This window comes from Mustela nivalis (assembly GCF_964662115.1).
Source record: "Mustela nivalis genome assembly, chromosome: 5".
NCBI lineage: Eukaryota > Metazoa > Chordata > Mammalia > Carnivora > Mustelidae > Mustela > Mustela nivalis.
Genome location: NC_139024.1, coordinates 96,102,987 through 96,121,922, shown reverse-complemented (window position 1 = coordinate 96,121,922; position 18,936 = coordinate 96,102,987). Strand labels below are relative to the sequence as shown.

At 38.6% G+C, this 18,936-nt stretch overlaps 1 protein-coding gene across 2 annotated transcripts in view; it reads right to left on the bottom strand.

Annotated features, from left to right (window-relative positions):
- Window positions 1-348: 348 nt before the first annotated feature.
- TFAP2D (transcription factor AP-2 delta) overlaps window positions 349-18,936 on the bottom strand; it is a gene marked incomplete at its 5' end in the record, with an annotated part of 56,170 nt that continues 37,582 nt past the window's right edge. For both annotated transcript variants that reach the window (XM_082730742.1, XM_082730741.1), the window contains one exon: window positions 349-2,209. In XM_082730742.1, coding sequence (XP_082586868.1) covers window positions 1,990-2,209 — 220 coding nt within the window. In that variant the 3' untranslated portion in view covers window positions 349-1,989. The remainder of the gene's footprint in view (window positions 2,210-18,936) is intronic.

Below are 18,936 nucleotides of genomic sequence, written 5' to 3'. Positions count from 1 at the left end.
CTTCCTATTACTTAACAAGCTGAAATATTTATCATTTTTGTTTCATGTGTATATTTTACAATATGGGAAATTTCATGTAAAATGGAATTGTTCACTTTGTGATGAAATTTGGAACGGCAGCAGAATCCCTGCTTTATTCTATTTTATTTCAAAAACTTTAATCCATGAACAATGGCAAAATTTAAAAAATGGAACTAGATAAACACATGAAATCACAATTCATTACTTTTACATTTATTTTAAGCTCTTCTATGGTATAACTATAAAACACCTTTATCATAGAATTCCTCAGTAGTGTCTTCTCTTAACTGAATTTAGTTTAGAAAATTTAGAGTTTCATTGATTATGGTTCTTTTCTGTACAAGATTGAAGATAAAGATCAAATAATTTTAAGAATTAATGTTAGGTAAAAATATTTTGTGTGCTTTCCCCATGAAAAATCTCAAGCAGTTTCCTCTCAATTAAAAATAATACTAATATTCCCGTGGGCTTATAATACGGCAAACACTTTTTGAAAGTAATTAAAATGTGTTAGTAAGAGGACATATTTTCATGCTAAACGTGTATCAGGAGTCCATATATTATTAAAATAATTCTTTCATAGATGATGACCTATATCTTTATTTGCCTAGAAGTCTGAAAATTGTTAACAATAGAAAGGTCAGTACAATGTGATACCAGTCAGGTTTCTTGACACATTCAAGTTTAAATGGACCAAACTTTCATTCAATTAGCACCTGGCTTTTGCAGCCAGGAAGCTCTTATTTTCAGTGTCTTAACTAAAGGACAATGAAGGTATAAGAACAAGCTATTAAAAAAAGGAAGGATCTTAAAAGCAAAAGTCTTCTCTGATCATCCTAGATTTGTTTTCTTTGTCGAACACAGACCCGGATGTTTCTGTGCCTCTAAAGGTTTAGAACACAGCCATCAGGCATTTAGAAGAAGAAGGCAGAAAAAGAATGGCTCTTATTGTAACCAGATAATCATTGGCCACCAGCGCTTCAAGGCGCCTCCACCGGTCCCCTGGACTTGTCTCCTATCTCTGAGGGGCAAGGATCCCTGGAAACATCACTGTTCCTATTCCTGTGCTTTTCCAGGCAGCAAAATAGCACTGCTTTCCTTCAGGAGCCCAAGAGTGGCAAAGCTACCCTTTCCTGTATCCATCCTGCCCCAAGCCACTAAGTGCAAGTCTATTTCTTTGAACTGTGAGGTTGGGGATGTGAAGAAAATGAATAGAAGAATTCATCTCTTAGCTCTTCCATATTATGCTGTCTCTTCTTAGTTTTGGGTGGAGGGAGGTCCTAGGGTGGGTTGGGAATCGCCATACATAAACAGGGCAGATTTTTCTGGAATTTTTAAATACCACCAAGGCACTGGTAGTTAAGAAGGGTAGGGGTGACCAAAATTTCAGGATTTCTGTCAATCCACAAGACAAAGATTCGTGACTGCCCTTTTCAGTTCCCAAAGCATTTATTGATGGATTGATTGCCAGACTGGTCTATTTAATGGGAAGAGGCACTCTTCTGTACCCAGGGAATTAAGTGAAGAAAGACTGGAGCGGTAAGCACTGGTGGTGGATTCCAGTTGGTCATGCTTTCTAATCCCTAACTACATGGTTGGATAAGAAAGTGCATCAGTTAGATGTGAAAAAACATGTGCTGTCTCTCCAGAGTCCAGAAGTTCTTAAAAACTGTGATTTATATCATCTGGAACAATAAATTACGTGCACAAAAAGAGTTTATCATAACATAAAATTAAAAAGTGACAATTTCATCACACAGTTACACTGCTGTTTTCCTTTTTTTTTTTCTTTTTTTTTGGGGGGGGTTGTCCTTTTTGTTTCATTTTTCATTTCCATTTTTGTTTTTTATGGAGGGTTGGGGGAGGGTAGAGATTTGGTCCACTGAAGATTAATCACCCTCAATGATATATATATTAGAAAAAATATCAGCAGCAAGACTCTCTAGAAATAGATTCTGTTTGATGTAGCTAGTCTGTCTTTTCTGTTTTGCCCTCTTTCACGGCAGCCTCTGAAGTTTTCCGCAGGGGGGCTTTCTCCGAGTTGGCATGTCCTTGGCCAGAATCCGCTGCTCCGCCATTTTTGTGGGTAGTGTGTTTTTCCAAGTAGTTCAGCATTTCACTGAGGACTGTTTGGAAAGTGCTTAGGGCTGCACATATTGCTGGAGTCCCAAAGCCATGAGTGATCAAACTGGAAATGAGAAGTGGTAAGGAAAAAGAAATGAACAACTTGCAGTATGATACAGAACAAGCATCTGATCCAGAACATTCAATCAAACAGGCATTTATTGTGTTCCTAAGGGGTGTCAAGCAGTAGGAAAGATAGAACACAAGTCAAGGTATATTTTTTGTCCATAACAAATTCAGGATGCATGTAGACTTGTCATGGAGAGACTGGAAAAACACTAATGATCAGCAAACCTAAATATTTAACACAGGATTTGGCTCTGATTCTCTATCTCATTAAGAAAGCCAAAATTAAAAAAAAAAAAAAGGCAGAATTACAACTTTCTGTACGTGGGAAGCATCTCATTTCTAAGAATAACATTTATATTTGTATGAGTATAGTTCACACAAGAAGAACTAAAGATTGGCTGAGTATTCTTGATGGTTAGCTGTTCCTTTGACTTCATTCTTCTCTCCTTCATAGTAACAAAGGTTTATCTGGGTACACAGTCATCTAGCTGGAAATGACATTTTTAAGCTTTCCTTGTAGTTATGTTTGGACATGGGACCAACCTTCCTACACTAGAACATGAAGGGAAGAGTTGTATGTGATTCCCACCTGCTTACAAGGAAATTGAGTGCTCTTTATTTTTCTCTCAAAATAGTTATGCAGCTCTGCAGACGAAGATAATCACCTTGGTGGTACAGGTAGAACACGACTGAAGAAACTCACTCACCTTCAGTGTCCTCAGTGAGAGAAAAACAAAATTCTCTCTTATGTAAGCCACTTCATGTTTGGGTTTTAGTGGCTAACCAATTAACTAATAATCATAAGTAGTGAGTAAATGTAGAGAGTGTTGTTGGCAACTGCAGCACACGTAACCCTTCCAGTCATGACCACCTCTAGCTGAACAAATACGTCATTGTAGATTCACTGTTGTGAACAGAACACCCCTAGCTTGTTCATTTCGTCAATTGTTTCTGAAGTGAGACTCTGCCTGGCTGCTCCCCCAAATTAATATCTTGTAATAATATGGAAATATATGTTTGGCATATATAATGCATATGTTATATACAACATAATATGTATTATACATTCAATAGGTAGAGCTAGTAACTGCTCACAAGTCCTAGTATCATTGTTATGTTTTTAAATCAGACAGTATCATCCTCCAAAATGTGTTAACTTGCTTGCTATCCCTCGTAAGTTATGTAATCATTAAAAGCAAAAATAAGGAGATTTTAAAACAATGCAAATGAAGGATTTACAGTCCAAGGTAGCCTGTGGATATGCCTGAATGGTGATAATAACAGGATCTATCAAATGAAATTGCTTCTATTAGTCCATAAAAAGGGCTCAGGATGTTGCCAGACCTATAGTAAGTGGACAATAAATGGTAGGTATTGTTGGCTATGGCATACTCATGGTAAGAGTAAAATTTTCTGCATGTCTCACACTATACTGCACAGGTTGCCAGCACATTTCAACTGAACATTTTACAAATGTCATAATCTGTGCTTGGGTCATAATCAATATACATTAAAAAGGAAAGTCTTCAGTCTTCGATTATTTAGAGAATAAGAACCGGTAGTGCTTAGACAACTATGCATGCCAATATTTGTAGTATAAGACATTATCATAATTCAAGCATCTGCATATCTTTGTTACAGTATCTTGCATTGCTGACCTGGAAAACTGATCTCAGCTCTGTTTCTCAGTGAGATAACTAGAAGGGAACCCATATGCTTTAAGATCTATCAGGGAATCTGGACAACACATGGAATTGATTGGAGTGGTAGAAGAATTAATCGTGGTGGCTGCCACAAAAACAACTGAGTGAACCCGTTCATTAGTGTTGAAATACTTGGCTCTGGTTACAATTGGCCTCTCTGCTCATGCTTAATTCCTTTGATTGAGCTCCTTGTACCACAGGATGAATTTTATTGTTCTTTCTAAGTGCCATGTCCTCTTGATGAAGACTGCCCTCTTATCTACGGCAGAGTATGCAGAATTCAGTTTCACTAGGTTAAATATTAAAATTAATAAGCCAATATTTGAGTTCAGAACATATGCCAGGCCCTGCTCTACATGCTTCCTTCTGTATCACCTTCTACAATCCTGGGAACAATGCTAAGAATTAGGTATGATTATTTCCATATAATCATATGAAAATAATGTGCAGAGTTAAGTAATTTCTCTGGGAAATCTGATATTCTGCATTGCCTCTGTGCCTGTGTTCTCAGGATGTGGGTGTGTTTTATTTTATTTTATTTTATTGTTTTAGAAATCACATTCCGTTGGCAGTTTTAGCTTTGTTTTTCAAAGTTGGTTCTGTAGGCAGACTTGTAGGCCTGGAAAATGAGAATACTTCTTACTCTTTTAAGACTGAGGTTTTTAAAAATCAAGTACAAAGTGGGTAGGTCTATAGAAATGCTTTAATTCTCCATGTGAAGAAGTAGTATCCCCATAATGAAAGATACTTAAGATGGTCTCCTTCCTTGCTGATGGTCCTGCTTGCTTTTACACGATGCAATATCATTAGTAGGATACACTTTCATCTGTGCCCTGCACTCAGAACCCACCATGCCGTCTTCACACGGGCTCTGGCTGTAGGCACTTTGTGATCTGGAAGAAGTTATTTAGTTTGGTAAGATGACAATAGTCTGACTAGGACATCTGCAAGTTCTTTCCAACCCTGACCTTCAACCCACAGGTGCTAATGCTCTTCTTTAAAGCCAGGACATGGAAAGAAGGTTATGAAAACTGGAAGACCACTGAGCTCAACTGAGAAGTCTAAAATGGATTGTGGAATCTTCAACACCAGGAAAGTAACTGTTTATGTTGTATGCCTGAAACTTAATATAATAGTGTACTTCAATAAAAATAAACAAAACTTAAAAAAAAAAGTTTGGAATGTTATCTTTCAACATGGGAAACACCACATAAATTGTTAGTTTCTTTCATTTAACACTACCTGCATATCAAAAAAGACACTATGTAGGATGATAATAAGTACAAAATATAGCCTCTGTTCTAGCAGTTTTCAGTGAGGTTTACTAATCCAATAATTAAAGCAATTTAATATTGTGTTAGAATAGTGCTGAAAAGGGGCACCTGGTTGGCTCAGTGGGTTAAAGCCTCTGCCTTCGGCTCAGGTCATGATCTTAGGGTCCTGGGATCGAGTCCCATATCGGGCTCTCTGCTCAGCAGGGAGCCTGCTTCCTCTTCCTATCTCTCTCGCTCTGCCTGCCTCTCTGCCTGCTTGTGATCTCTCTCTGTCAAATAAATAAATAAAATATTAAAAAAAAAGAATAGTGCTGAAAACAGGTGCATATCTCATTCATAGTGGCAGACAAAAAGGTGGAAAGGAATAATGTAGAGTCCACAGAAAAAAAATAAAAGAAAAAAGAGAAATATTAAGGCTGACTTTCAGTCTTGGAAAATAAACTGAGGTCATCTGTTTATGATCTCTAAAATCTTTGGTAACAGAGATCAATTTTGCCTTTAGAAGTATATTTTTCAGCACAGACTTAATATTGATGTTATACTTGGCATGTGCACATATTTTCATCAGATCAACAGGAGAGGGCATTTCACAGGCAAGTATTACCTGGGTTAAATGGTAGCCATGAACGGTTTGAAGTAGGTAGGCAAAATTTAGAAGTTCTTCTAAATTCAAATTCATCTAAAAGTGTATCCTCAGGAACAAAACAAGTGAAAGAGCCAGGTAGCATTGTGCTCCACGTGTCCTCATCATGCCACATTTTCAAAACTGTTGAAGGTGGCAGCCAAGATAAATGCTGTATCAGATTTCCTGTCATATTTGCATTTCTCAGGCCTCCTTCCTCCCCTCTTTGCAATGATGTGTTTTAGGTCTTTATTTTTGAAAGGCTGATCTCAGGTTCCTCACTTCTCTATCCCCAAACCTGGTCATTCCTACTTGGGCACCTTCATTTGACCTCCCTTTTTTTCTCAGCTGAACTTGAAGTCCACTGACCCACTAAAGCTCCTTGGATGATATGGGGGGGGGAGTTAGTTTCCTGGTCCCTTGATTAAGACATTGAAAAAGATGTGCTCCTGCCGAAGGATAGAAACTTGCCAAAGTGATAAAAGAACTTAAATAGAATTTTTAGGAGAAAGGAATAACGTCTCTTCCCCCTGCTACCAAAGTGTAAAACCAGAGCCTGGAAGGATCACAGGAGGACAGGGCTAGATCTCAGTCACAAAGGGATGAAAAGCCCTGGGAGCCATATTCGTGGACTCATAGTCCACTGATAATCCAAGTATGCTAGATCTTAGTAGAATGATGAATAATATGCTATATGTGTCTCTAAAATTCTGTGGTAATATAAATCTAAATCAGTAATCTAAAGTTATAGTCTCATCTTAAAAAAAAAAAAAAAAACAGGAGCACCTGGGAGGCTAGGTCGTTGTGTCTGCCTTCAGCTCAGTTCATGATCCTAGCGTCCTAGGATCGAGCCCCGCATCAGGCTCCCTGCTTAGCAGGAAGTCTGCTTCTCCCTCTTCCACTCCCCCTGCTCCTGTTCCCTCTCTCACTGTGTCTCTCTGTCAAATAAATAAAAAAAAATCTTCAAAAGAAAGAAAATTAAAAACTCTTTAAAAAATACAAAGTTGTTAAAATAAAAATAAACCACGAATGAACAACAGCAACAAAAATAAACAGGGCTGTGTTAGGACACTATCATCAACCTGTACTCTATCAGCGGCCAGCACTTAACTACTGCTGACCTCCAGAGGCAGGAGCCTCAGGCGAGAGTGGTGAGAGGGGGCGGGGTACCTCAGTGTCTGGAATGACTGACTTGGTGAAAGGCTAACGTTTCCCAGGCTTCATTTGGGAGTCTCTGAAGCCCATGGTAGTAAGATTCAGTGTAAGGTTAGGTTCCAAGAATGGGAAAGAGGAATGCTGCAGAGAAGGGCAGGAGGGGAGGGGAGATGGTGCTATGTTAGCAGAAGAAAGATTAAATGGTAATTAAGATACTCGGCCTTCTTTTCAAACAGTTTAATGTTAAAACTGGCAATGATATAATGAATGGAGTTGAGACTTTTTTTTTTTTTTAAGTATAGGAAACTCTTATTTCAGGATAAAGAAAATAGGCATGTGCTTTTGAGAGACTGGAGTTGCTAAGTAATCTTTAAAAAATCTAGAAGATGGGAGAGAAGGTGTGAAAGAGAACAGAGCAATCTTCCTTAATAATCAAGGGGGGGGAGTGGAAGGAGACAGACTTTGGGAACTCTAGTTTATTAAATTACATTTAATTCATCCCTTAACAAGTTTCTTGCAATGGGACATTTAAAAAAATGAAGATTTATTTATTTTAGAGACAGAAAGAGAGTAGGGAGGAACAGAGGAGAAGGGAGGAACAGAGGAGAAGGGAGGAACAGAGGAGAAGGGAGAACGAGAGAAAGAATCTCCAGCAGACACTGATGAGCTAAGCTTGGGGCTGGGCTGGATCAGGATCCTGACGTTACAACCCCAAGCCGAAACCAAGAGTGGCATACTGACCTCACTGTGCCACCCAGGCGCCCCGGTAATGGGACATTTTTAAAATCAGGAGCATTGAATGTTAGTTTACATAGGGTAAGATTGACCCTTTTAAGGAACACAGACTGTTGAATTTTGACAAACGCATGCAGTTGTGTTACCACTACAATTACCCAAAATGTTTTCTCATGTTCCTTGCCCATCAATGCCTTCTCTCCCAGCTCCTGGGAATCAGTGCTCTAATTTCTATCCATGTAGTTATTACTTTTTCCCAACTGTCATATAAACTGAATAATAAAGTCTGTAGACTGTTATAACTTGGCATAATAATTTTGAGATTCATCCATGTTGCGGTGCTTATCAATAGATCATTTTTTATTGCTGGTTAAGTATTCCATTGAATGGATTTAATTACCATTTGTTCATATAATGGGCCCTTACAATTCTGAAATGTTAATATTTTAAGAGACCATGGAAGGGTTCAGTAAGGAGCCCAATAAAGTAACTGCATTTTTTAAAAAGATTTTTTTATTTTTAAGTAATCTCTACACCAACATGGGGCTTCAACTTATAACCCTGAGATCCACAGTTGCATGTTCCACTGATTGAGGCAGCCAAACCCCAGTAGTAGTATTTTTTAACAAAGTATTATCAAGGACTAAAAAAGCATGTTACTATAGGCTTTTTACAAAGCATCTTACAAAAATCTCCCCAAATACCATGTGATAAGTTGAGAGGACACGTGAATAGATGAAGGCCGACTTAGGGAGACTCACAGCTGGTTGGACAATAAGACCCAAAGTGTAGACCTAGGGCACTTGTCAGCCTTGAAGGACGTTTCTGGATGAGTGCACCCAAGACTCTCCCATGCATCCCCCTCTGCCTGCCATGTTAACTGACAGTAAGATTGAAGGCATCCTAGATTTAAGTGCTGGCATTAAAATAGAGAGGAAAATTCCTGCCTTGGATAATGGAACCAACATTTTAAAATATCTTAATGTGGTTAAAAAAAAGCATTGTGGTGGGCCAAAATCAAAGGTGTGAAATTTAGGGGAGATTAAAAACATATCCATTTGCAGTATCCTGACAGAGAGATCTGACCCAAGAGCAATTCTTTGGGAAAGGCTCAGCAAATCAGTAAATCTAAGCTAAAAACAAAAACAAAAACAAAAACCCAAAAAACAAAAAACAAAAAAAAGCAAGAGTCAAATTTTAGGTTTGGATCACAACTAGTCAGGCTTACAAGCTGTATTTACCTTGAACTATTCTCTCTCTCTCTCCCTAACTAGATTCCAGCTCATTGATTTCATTTTCCTATTACAGTTTCATACCGAGGAACAGGAAGGTTCTGACAACTCACTGTGAGCAACACAATTACCCATTGAGAAAATCCAGGCTGCTAAGTTTATGGCACCTGATGTCAGAGAAAATGCAACTTCTATTTAATTGTCATGGTCTTAATTTTATTCATGGTTTTAAAAACTCCTATTCTGCTAGATCCGCCAATAAACATTCTCGAGAGCATCTTTCTGCAACATAAACCATCTTTTCAAATTGGCTGAGCTCAGAGACAGTAACTATGGCTGGATCTAAAAGATGAAATTCTACTTCTGACTTTTCCCCTAAGTGTTAGGATATGTTCAGATTACAGCAATTGGAGGGATGGCTCAGAGCATAACCATCCTTTTTAGGGAGAGAATATGACTGTGTGTACACATGTACCTGCCGAGTTATACTGTTCTTTGTCTTTTATAAGGTGGCATTCCGGGGTTACCCAGGTGGCTCAGCCCGTTAAGCATCAGACTCTTTGATCTCAGCTCAGGTTATGATCTAAGGGTTGTGAGTTCAAGCTCCCTGCATTGGGCATCATGCTGGGCAGGGAGACTCCTTAAGATAAATACATAAATGAATGAATGAATAAATGAATGAATGAATGAATGAATGAATAAAATTAAAGTAAAATAAAATAATTAAAATATAAGGTGGCATTCTGGTTTCCTCTTGACCAATGGGCTTGACCTGAATAAATTCTACTGATTATAGACTTCAACTTTTTTTTTTTAAGATTTTTTTATTTATTCATTTGACAGACAGAGATCACAAGTAGGCAGAGAGGCAGGCAGAGAGAGGAGGAAGCAGGCTCCCCACCGAGCAGAAAGCATGATGTGGGGCTCGATCCCAGGACCCTGGGATCATGACCTGAGCCGAAGGCAGAGGCCTTAACCCACTGAGCCACCCAGGTGCCCCTAGACTTCAACTTTTTAAGGGAAAATATATTATCATAGTTCAAACTGTATCCTCTACCAATAAGGTTAAAAATGAAGAAATGGAGACAGAAATGACAGAGGTAATAATAGAAGATGGAAAAGAAGAAATTGCTATTTGAGAGAGAATAAATTATAATCCTCTTCTTTTTCCCTGTGTGGTTTTGCCAATAAGACATTAGGAAAAATCCAGCTTTAACTCAGGGTTTATGCTTATAAACTACTTGCCATGAATGAGGAGAATCTATCAGGAAACTTCTGTATAATTGAAATTTCACAAACTTCTCATCACACCTTGTGGTATCTCATTAAGTGCATTTTTTGTTTGTGGCTAAGGCCTTATAAGTAAGTTTTTCTTGAAAATCTTCAGGCATGGCTGGGCAGCTCAGTCGGTTAAGCATTTGCCTATAGCTCAAGTCCTGATCCTGGGGTCCTGGGATTAAGCCAGGCAGTAAGCTCACATGGAGCCCTGCATCAGAGTCCTTGCTCCATGAGGGCACTGCTTTTCCTTCTCCCTCTGCCTGCTGCTCCCCCAGCTTTTGTGCATGCGCTCTCTGTGTCAAATAGCTAAATAAAATCTTTTATTAAAAAAAAAAAAAAGGAGGGACACCTGAGTGGCTCAGTTGGTTAAGCGTCTGCTTTCAGCTTGGGTCATGATCCCAGAGTTCTGGGATTAACTCCCACATGGGTCTCCCTGCTCAGCAGGGAGCCTGCTTCTCCCTCTCTCTCTCTGCCAAATAAATAAATAAAATATTAGAAAAAAAGAAGGAGACAATCTCCAAAGCTTCAGCCCTTACTTGGAATATAAATTAATAGAGGATTCTGAAAAGACAACTGCCTAAGGAATAAGAGCTATTTTACTTCCCGTAATCTAAGTAAATATGGTTTATACTTCAGTAGCTTTGTTGTATGCTAGAGAAATGTTACAAAACTGTTTCCATATTGCTCTAGCTGTCCTTCAGAAATGCTTTAATTGATCTGTCTAAACTGATTTAAATTAAAACACTAAAGCTATTTTCTAAAACATAGCCTAGAGCAAATGCCTATGGAAACTCCCCCTGAATTCTTTCTACCTAAAGAGTTCGGCCTAGGGTCCAGCACATCCTTTCTAAATACTAATAAGGAAACACTAGTTTAAAATGTATTGAAAAGGTGGGGCACCTGGCTGGCTCAGTCAGTAGACCATGTGACTCTTGATCTTGGGGTTGTCAGTTCAAGCCCCACATCAGGGGTGGAGTCTACTTAATAATTAAAAAAAGAAAAAAAAGTAAAGAATAGCAAATAAATAAATAAAACATACCGAAAAGGAAATGCCAGTCTCGTTAGCATTTTCATGTGTCTATGACAACAGTGGATGGATTTTTCTAGCTTTCTTTTGAGATACAAAAAGCTGAATGTATTTAGATATTTTTTATACTACAAACTAGGAGACGGAACATGAGTAGAAAATAGCCCATTGTCATCATTTAGGTATCTGAGTAAAAGCTGACTTTATTTTGTCAAATTTCAACTTTCTACCTGGAAAATGTCTGACAAGCAACCATCTCTTCTTCTTTCAGTGCGTATAAAAGTTGAAAAAGTTGCGTTATTATTCTCATTACTTTGTTATGTTGCATCATTCCAATGGGTATTTGCTATCATGTATCTTTGATTCCCCGAATTACATACAGATGCAACTGTCACCAACCTCAGCTCTGTTTTGGCCGCCCGGGAGGCAGGCAGGCAGCAAGTTTTAAAGGGAAGATAAGCCTCTGTCTCTTTCCCTCCTGGATTATTCAGCTACTACAAGTTTAGGTCCAAATGTAGCCTGAGGCTCAGTCTGTACTCCCCACTATGGTTTTAGGGGGCAGTCAGAAAAATGCCTTCTTCCACTCATGAGAACAGTGGTGAGTGCAGCAGGCTGGGGAACACCCCTGGAGAATACCAGCAAAGGATTACGGGGCTTCTCTGCAGAACCTTACTTCTTTTCAGAGCTAGGAGGGTAAGGCACTTCATCTCTTGGAAGCAGCGCAAATCCTGAATATAAGTCGTGAACAGAGAGTAGAGGAAAGTAGCTGGGGCTTATCCTCTTAAAAGTTGATAATATCTACCCTTTGTAGCCTATGTCTTGGCCATGGACACAGAGGAAGAGAGGGACTGTCTGATTGTGCTGATTTTCTACATAGATTATATTGTCCCATGGCCCCAGTGGAGTTTAATTAAACTCCATTAAATGGTTCCAGTGGGGTTTAATTAAAGTGCATAATGAAGGTATACAGTTCTCTGGTGGTGAGAAATTATTGAAATCTACTCACTAGCAAGACCTTGACAGCACTCACAAACTTTCTGTGCTTCCTTCAGCTAGTGCTTCTGAACCACAGATACATAGAAAAGTCACCCGGAGAGCTTATTAAAAAAATATATCAATGTGTAGGTTCCCTTCCAGAGATCCTGATTTAATTTACTTGGCATAGGTCCAAAACATCAGCATTGTTAAAATAATACCTATTCAATTTAAATGCAGCCAGGAAGCTGGGTATGTTCCCATAGGGCCAAGAAGTAAACCCTTCTTAGGAAGGATAGGCTGCTATCCTTCCCAAGAAGTAAACCCTTCTTAGGAAGGATAGGCTGCTATCCTTCCCAGGAAAAACAGAATGAAGAACTTCAGCATTTTCCCCTAGAACGTCTGTAGAACCTTAGTTCCATGGGCTGTTAATAGTGACTCTGAGATAAAAAGAGTTCCTGTGATCACGTTTTGGAAACATGGAGCTGAGTATTTCTTCTATTCAAAAAGGGTACTGGGAGTTTTTGAAATGCTAATTTGTAACTGGCATATGTCAAGCAGATTATAATAGGCAGGGTTTCCTGAGCCATATAACAGTTGACCATGAGACACTTTCAAGGAGTACCTCATGGGGCTAGAGTTCTACAAAATTCAAAACCTCTCTTTGGAGAAGTTTATTTATGATTGCCTTAATCTCTGCCAGATTGGGATATGTGCTGCCCATCTACTGCCCTAAGGTCATGTTCCTCCTGCTCTTCTCAGCTACTTACTCAGGTCCCAAAGGGGATTGAGTCCTTGTGATTCCATTTTACTTCAGTCCAGCTCATTAGCAAAGGAGGCTACGGATATAATCAATGCACACGCATTTGAAACACCAAAGTCAATCACATTCAAGTCAACTTTCTGAAGGTAAAGACATTTTTAACACTTGCACCCTACTTTTGCATATAAGAATACAGATTAGGAATAAATGGACTATCTCCTTACATTTCTCCCTATCAGACAATTCATATTTTCTATATAGAATAAGGGAATGGAAAGGCTGAGTTTAGGGCTCTTGTGCTTTTTTAGATGAATTCTATTCAGTTATTGACTTTTTTACTTCTCTCTCTCTCTCTCTTTGGTTTAGATTTTATTTATTTATTTCATACAGAAAGAGAGAGAGAGAGCATGCATGACCACAAACAAGGCAGAGGGTCTGAGAGAGAAGCAGGCTCCCAGCTGAGCCGGGAGCCCAATGTGGGGCTTGATCCCAGGACCCTGGGGTCCTGACCCGAGCTGCAGGCAGGTTCTTAACTGACTGAGCCACTTAAGTGCCCCAATTATTGACTTTTTAAAATGAACAAATTTTTAAAACATAAAGAGGAAAAGATGAGATCATACAGAAACACAGCATAAATAATGATTTAACTAACGCAGAAAGGTGAATGGAGAATGGGGTAAAATATCATTGGTCTAGAAGAAGCCTTAGAGATCATCCAGCTTAACTGTATCAATATGTGGATGAATGTACAGAGGCCAGACTGGTAAAAGTTCTCCTCTAAATCCACACTATCAACTGGTAACAAGAGGACACCGAGGTAGGTTCCTGAAACCCATCCTGAGTGCTTCCTGCAGTCCTGTGCTCTCTCTCTCCAGACTGTCCTCCAATCCACAGTTCAACAAAGACAGAAATTATTTAAATTCCCAAATATCTTCACCAACTATGCATTCCCCAATTATTCACACATGTTGTTTCTATGTGCCATGTTTGGAACTTGTTAGAAACAGTTGCTTCTCATTTCTGTCGTTTGAATTACCAGTCTCCCATGTGCTATACCTAAAAATCATTTAACATGTCATCAAGTGATCTTCGAGGGATGCTTTATACATAGATCTCCAGCAGGCTTTGGTTTGGTGCCATGCAACTTGTGAAATACAATAAATATTGGCAACTGATTTATTCAATTTCCTGCTTAATGTTAAATAAACGTAAGTAACTTAATGTAGATTCATACAAGAAGTTCATCATAGTTCCACCTGTCTGCTAAGGTTGTGGAAACTGTTGCCTGTTTTATTTTTAGCCGACATTTTTACTAGTGAAAATTTTACTTCAAGGGAGACTATTTTTACTCTTATGTAAATAGAAATTATCCATATTTAACTAGTGAATAAGACCTGAACATTTACAGGTATGTTTTTCTTTGCACCTGGGAATGCCACACAGTTTTTGAAGTTTGAGTTTTAAAGTTGAATTTCAATCTTACATAGAAAAGGTTAAGTGGAAATACTGGACTTTTTTTCCTTCATAGTTCAGTCCTGTTATTTTGAATATTCTTAAACAAAATGGTCCTGGAAGTCCTCTTGAATGCGCAGAACATCCAGAAGGAGGCTTACTAATTTTATTTCTTACATGCTAAGAAGCCTCATTGTATGATTCAATTCATGTTGTTTTCTTTTGAGATTAGAGATTAAATGGAAATTTCTTCATTTCTCTTCTGACGCTGAGTGATTTCATAGGATTAATAGAATCACCCATTGCTGATTACCTTCCCTACCACTTTCTCATTCAACTAAAAGGAGAAAAAAAAATCTATATACACTTTAGGCTCCTTAGAGGCAACCAAACACGTCGCGTTCAAGTAGAGACATGTGCACTTTCCTGTGTCAGCTGCCGAAAGTATAGCTTTTAGAAGAGAGTAGCTGACTGGAATTCATGTCATATGTGGAACAAAAAGAAAACAGGGATGGCGCATCTGGGTGGCTCAGTTGGTTGGGTGACTGCCTTCGGCTCAGGTTGTGATCCTGGAGTCCCTGGATGGAGTTACGCATTGGGCTACCTGCTCAGCAGGGAGTCTGCTTCTCCCTCTGACCCTCCCCCTCTCGTGCTCTCTCTCTCTCTCTCATTCTCTCTCTCAAATAAGTAAATAAAATTAAAAAAAATCAAAATAAATGAAATCTTGCCATTTGCGACAACATGGATGGAACTAGAGCGTATCATGCTTAGCGAAATAAGTCAAGCAGAGAAAGACAACTATCATATGATCTCCCTGATATGAGGAAGTGGTGATGCAACATGGGGGCTTAAGTGGGTAGGAGAAGAATCAATGAAACAAGATGGGATTGGGAGGGAGACAAACCATAAGTGACTCTTAATCTCACAAAACAAACTGAGGGTTGCTGGGGGGAGGGGGGTTGGGAGAAGGAGAGGTGGGGTTATGGACATTGGGGAGGGTATGTGCTTTGGTGAGTGCTGAGAAGTGTGTAAACCTGGTGATTCACAGACGTGTACCCCTGGGGATAAAAATATATGTTTATAAAAAATAAAAAATTAAAAAAAAATAGAAAAGAAAAGAAAAGGGGGATGAACGGCCCAGCAAGAGAAAACTCAGACACCAGAGCTGTCTCAGAAATTGAGAGGGAAATGGAATTAAAATGACTATGGAAGGCCCCCAAGGAGTGGGACATTAAGGAGACAGATGTTGCCTCAGTGGAAGAAAGGCATTTCAGATAGATTGTCAGAGGTAGAAAGGACATGTAAGCAATGAAAGAACAGCCTATCATTGAAAGTTTTTAAATCTGGAATGGGTGACAACCTAACAAGTACCCTGGAGAGAAGATCCAAATGTTGAAGGAGAGTAGAAATTGTAAGGGACCTCCTAACATTGAGAATCAATGAAGAAGATGTTGTCACCAGCAAATATACAGATCTCTGGGAAGTACCTATCTATTTCTTGCTTTCAGGAATTATGGGAAGAGTAGGAGGGTTTATTTCTAAGAAGGTGTGATGTCAATTCACTTTTTGACTAAAAGGGAAGAATTGAGCCTATTGATTATTTCACTTCCCTAACCCATGCTTCATTTAAAACATCACGGCCCTGGGAATAACCCAGTGGAGAATACATCCAGGACCTAATAAAGATATTATCATAATCCACATCAATGAACATATTTATCGGGTATATACTACACGCTAAGTACTATGGATAGATAGAGGAAAGTATTTCCTAATTACTGCAGGTAATTACCTGTATTGTGCTTAATCCTTTCTTACAAAATCTCTCATATATTATAAGTTTTTGAAAGTAATTTTCCTCCACATTGCAAGTTCCTAAGAATGGGACAATCCTTGAGTCCCAATCTTTGCACCACTGGCCATTACCACTGTAAAATACAAGAAACAATAACATTTCAGGCTCCCAAGGTGGGTGCTGAGAAAGAAAGCTTCCTCCTTTTTCTGATTGGCTGTTTTTTTCTGAACAGAGCATTAAAGATAGTCTGACTCCCTCCCCTTCCTTATATTGTCAGACATGTTTTTGCTTGACTTCAGATTCAAGGTGATTATGAGAACGTAAGAGATAAAGAAGGGAAAAGTTGCTAAGACCTCCTTGAGATTGCAAACAGGGAAGTTCTTAACATTGCAGAAAATGAGGGCCCTGGGCTTCTGTCTGAGCTGAATCTGTTCTGTCCATGAGGCCCCATACCACCTTTGTCTAATTGCCACTGTTGTTCCTGGGAATTGTATCTGTGGGGTCTTGTGCAGATTTCAATCAATTCTCTTCCCCTTTCCAGGAGTGTTAGAGTGTCTGCGGTGTGCTCTACACTTTGGGTGGTACTCGGTACATTATAAATAATGAATGAGCCTGACTGCTGTCATTTTGATGGAAACAAGCAGGTTTCCAGGCTATAGGTTGTGAGAAAGGTCACTGCTGTACAGTTTCCCAGAGCACACAGGTATGTCAACTACCACAGAAGACTGGAAGTAGTTATCTGTGCTTTATGAGGTCAGATCATTCCCTAGCTTTATCTGGACATATTCAATGGACTGAAAGGAAGCCACAGCCCTTGAGGTACCAAATCAACCACCCTGTAAGGTGTAATTCAAGTGGTCCACATTAGGAAGTATTTTTGACCAAATAAAATAATAGCAAAAGTCAATGTTACTAATCAGAGCATTCTCTATGCTTATCTGATTACACTCTCTCCTTACTTCTTTCCCAGCCAGAACTCAGCAAACACAGTAGAAAAATCAGATTCCACCAATGGGCTATTCTCAAAATCGAATGTGTTATGCTTCTTCTCTAACTCATTTTTCTCTTGACCTTATCCTTCTATCAAAATTAAAGTTACCGCTGTCAGTAGGAAATTGTGAAAGAGACACATTCCATGCTGACATGTTTTTACCCAGATTATTAGCAGAATAATAAATGTAGAATCCTTTCAATACATTGGTATACAAGACAGAACTTTATATAATTCTCAGTGTCACTTTAAAAATGAATTAGAACTGTTTTTCTTCCAAAGTAAAAAAAAACAAAGCTAATAGTCTAGAAACATCCTAGGGCTGCAGTTCCTAAAGCTGTCTAACTATTAGAACCAACTTCAGAATTCGGCAAACAACCCAGATGCTCAAGTCCAATTGCTAGACTTGACCTGTTAAATTAGAACTTTTAAATTGTACTCCTGTCTTTGAGTTTTTTTTTTTTTTTTTTTTAAGAAGCTCCAAGAGAGATTTTGCTGTGAAACCAGGTTTAAGGGCTACACTTAAAAAGTGTGAATGAAGTCTTTTTCAAGGTCAGGCTACAAACTGACCTTTATTGCCCTATTAAGCTATTCTTTTGAGGATTTTTTAGATAAATATGCAGAGTAAAAAAAAAAAAGACATACATTTAAACTTGATATACATCAGGAGACTTTGATTTGGGTTTTAACTGGAAATGTTAACCATGTATCTTTTGTTTAAAAGGACATATAGTTTAAGACATGTAGAAAAATGAAAGTGGACATCTACCTTATCTTATATATAAAAATTAACTCAAAATCCATCAAAGACCTAAACATAAGACCTACAACTATAAAACTCTTAGGAAGAAAATGGGGGAAAGCTTCATGACTTTGAATTTGCCAAGGATTTCATGGATATGACACAGGCAACAAAAGTTAAATAAAAAAAAAAGGCAAGATGAACAACATAAAAATTTTGGTACATCGAAGGACATAATCAACAGAATAAAAAGGCAACCGACAGAATGAAAGAAAATATTTTCAAATCCTATATCTAAAAGAGGCTAATATCCAGACTATATAAAGAGCTTACAATTCAATAGCAAAAAGGGAATAACCAGATTAAAAATGGGTAAAGGACGTGAATACTCCTTTCTTCAAAAAATGGCATAGAAACAGTCAAAGGCTTATGTAAAGATGCCTCACATCATTCATCCCTAGGGACATACAAATCAAAACCACAATGAGATATCACTTCATACACATTAGGATAGCTGCTATTAAAAATAAAAATAGAGTGGCACCTCAGTGGCTCAGTGGGTTAAAGCCTCTGCCTCCGGCTCAAGTCATGATTCCAGAGTCCTGGGATCGAGCCCCACATCGGGCTCTCTGCTCAGCAGGGAGCCTGCTTCCTCCTCTTTCTCTCTCTGCCTGCCTCTCTGCTTACTTGTGATCTGTATTTGTCAAATAAATAAATAAAATCTTCTAAAAAAAATAGAAAGAGTAAATAGTAAGTGTTGGTATGGATGTGGGGGAATTAGAACCCTTGTGTCCTGTTGGTGGGAATGTAAAATGGTGCAGACGCTAAGAAAAACAACTAACATATTTAAGTGGGTACATACCATGTGTCAAGTACTGTGGATAGAAAGATGAATGCATTATCTAACTACCCCAGGTAGTTACTGTACTCTGCTTAATCTTCTATTATAAAATCTCTTTCATGTATTATAGGTCTATG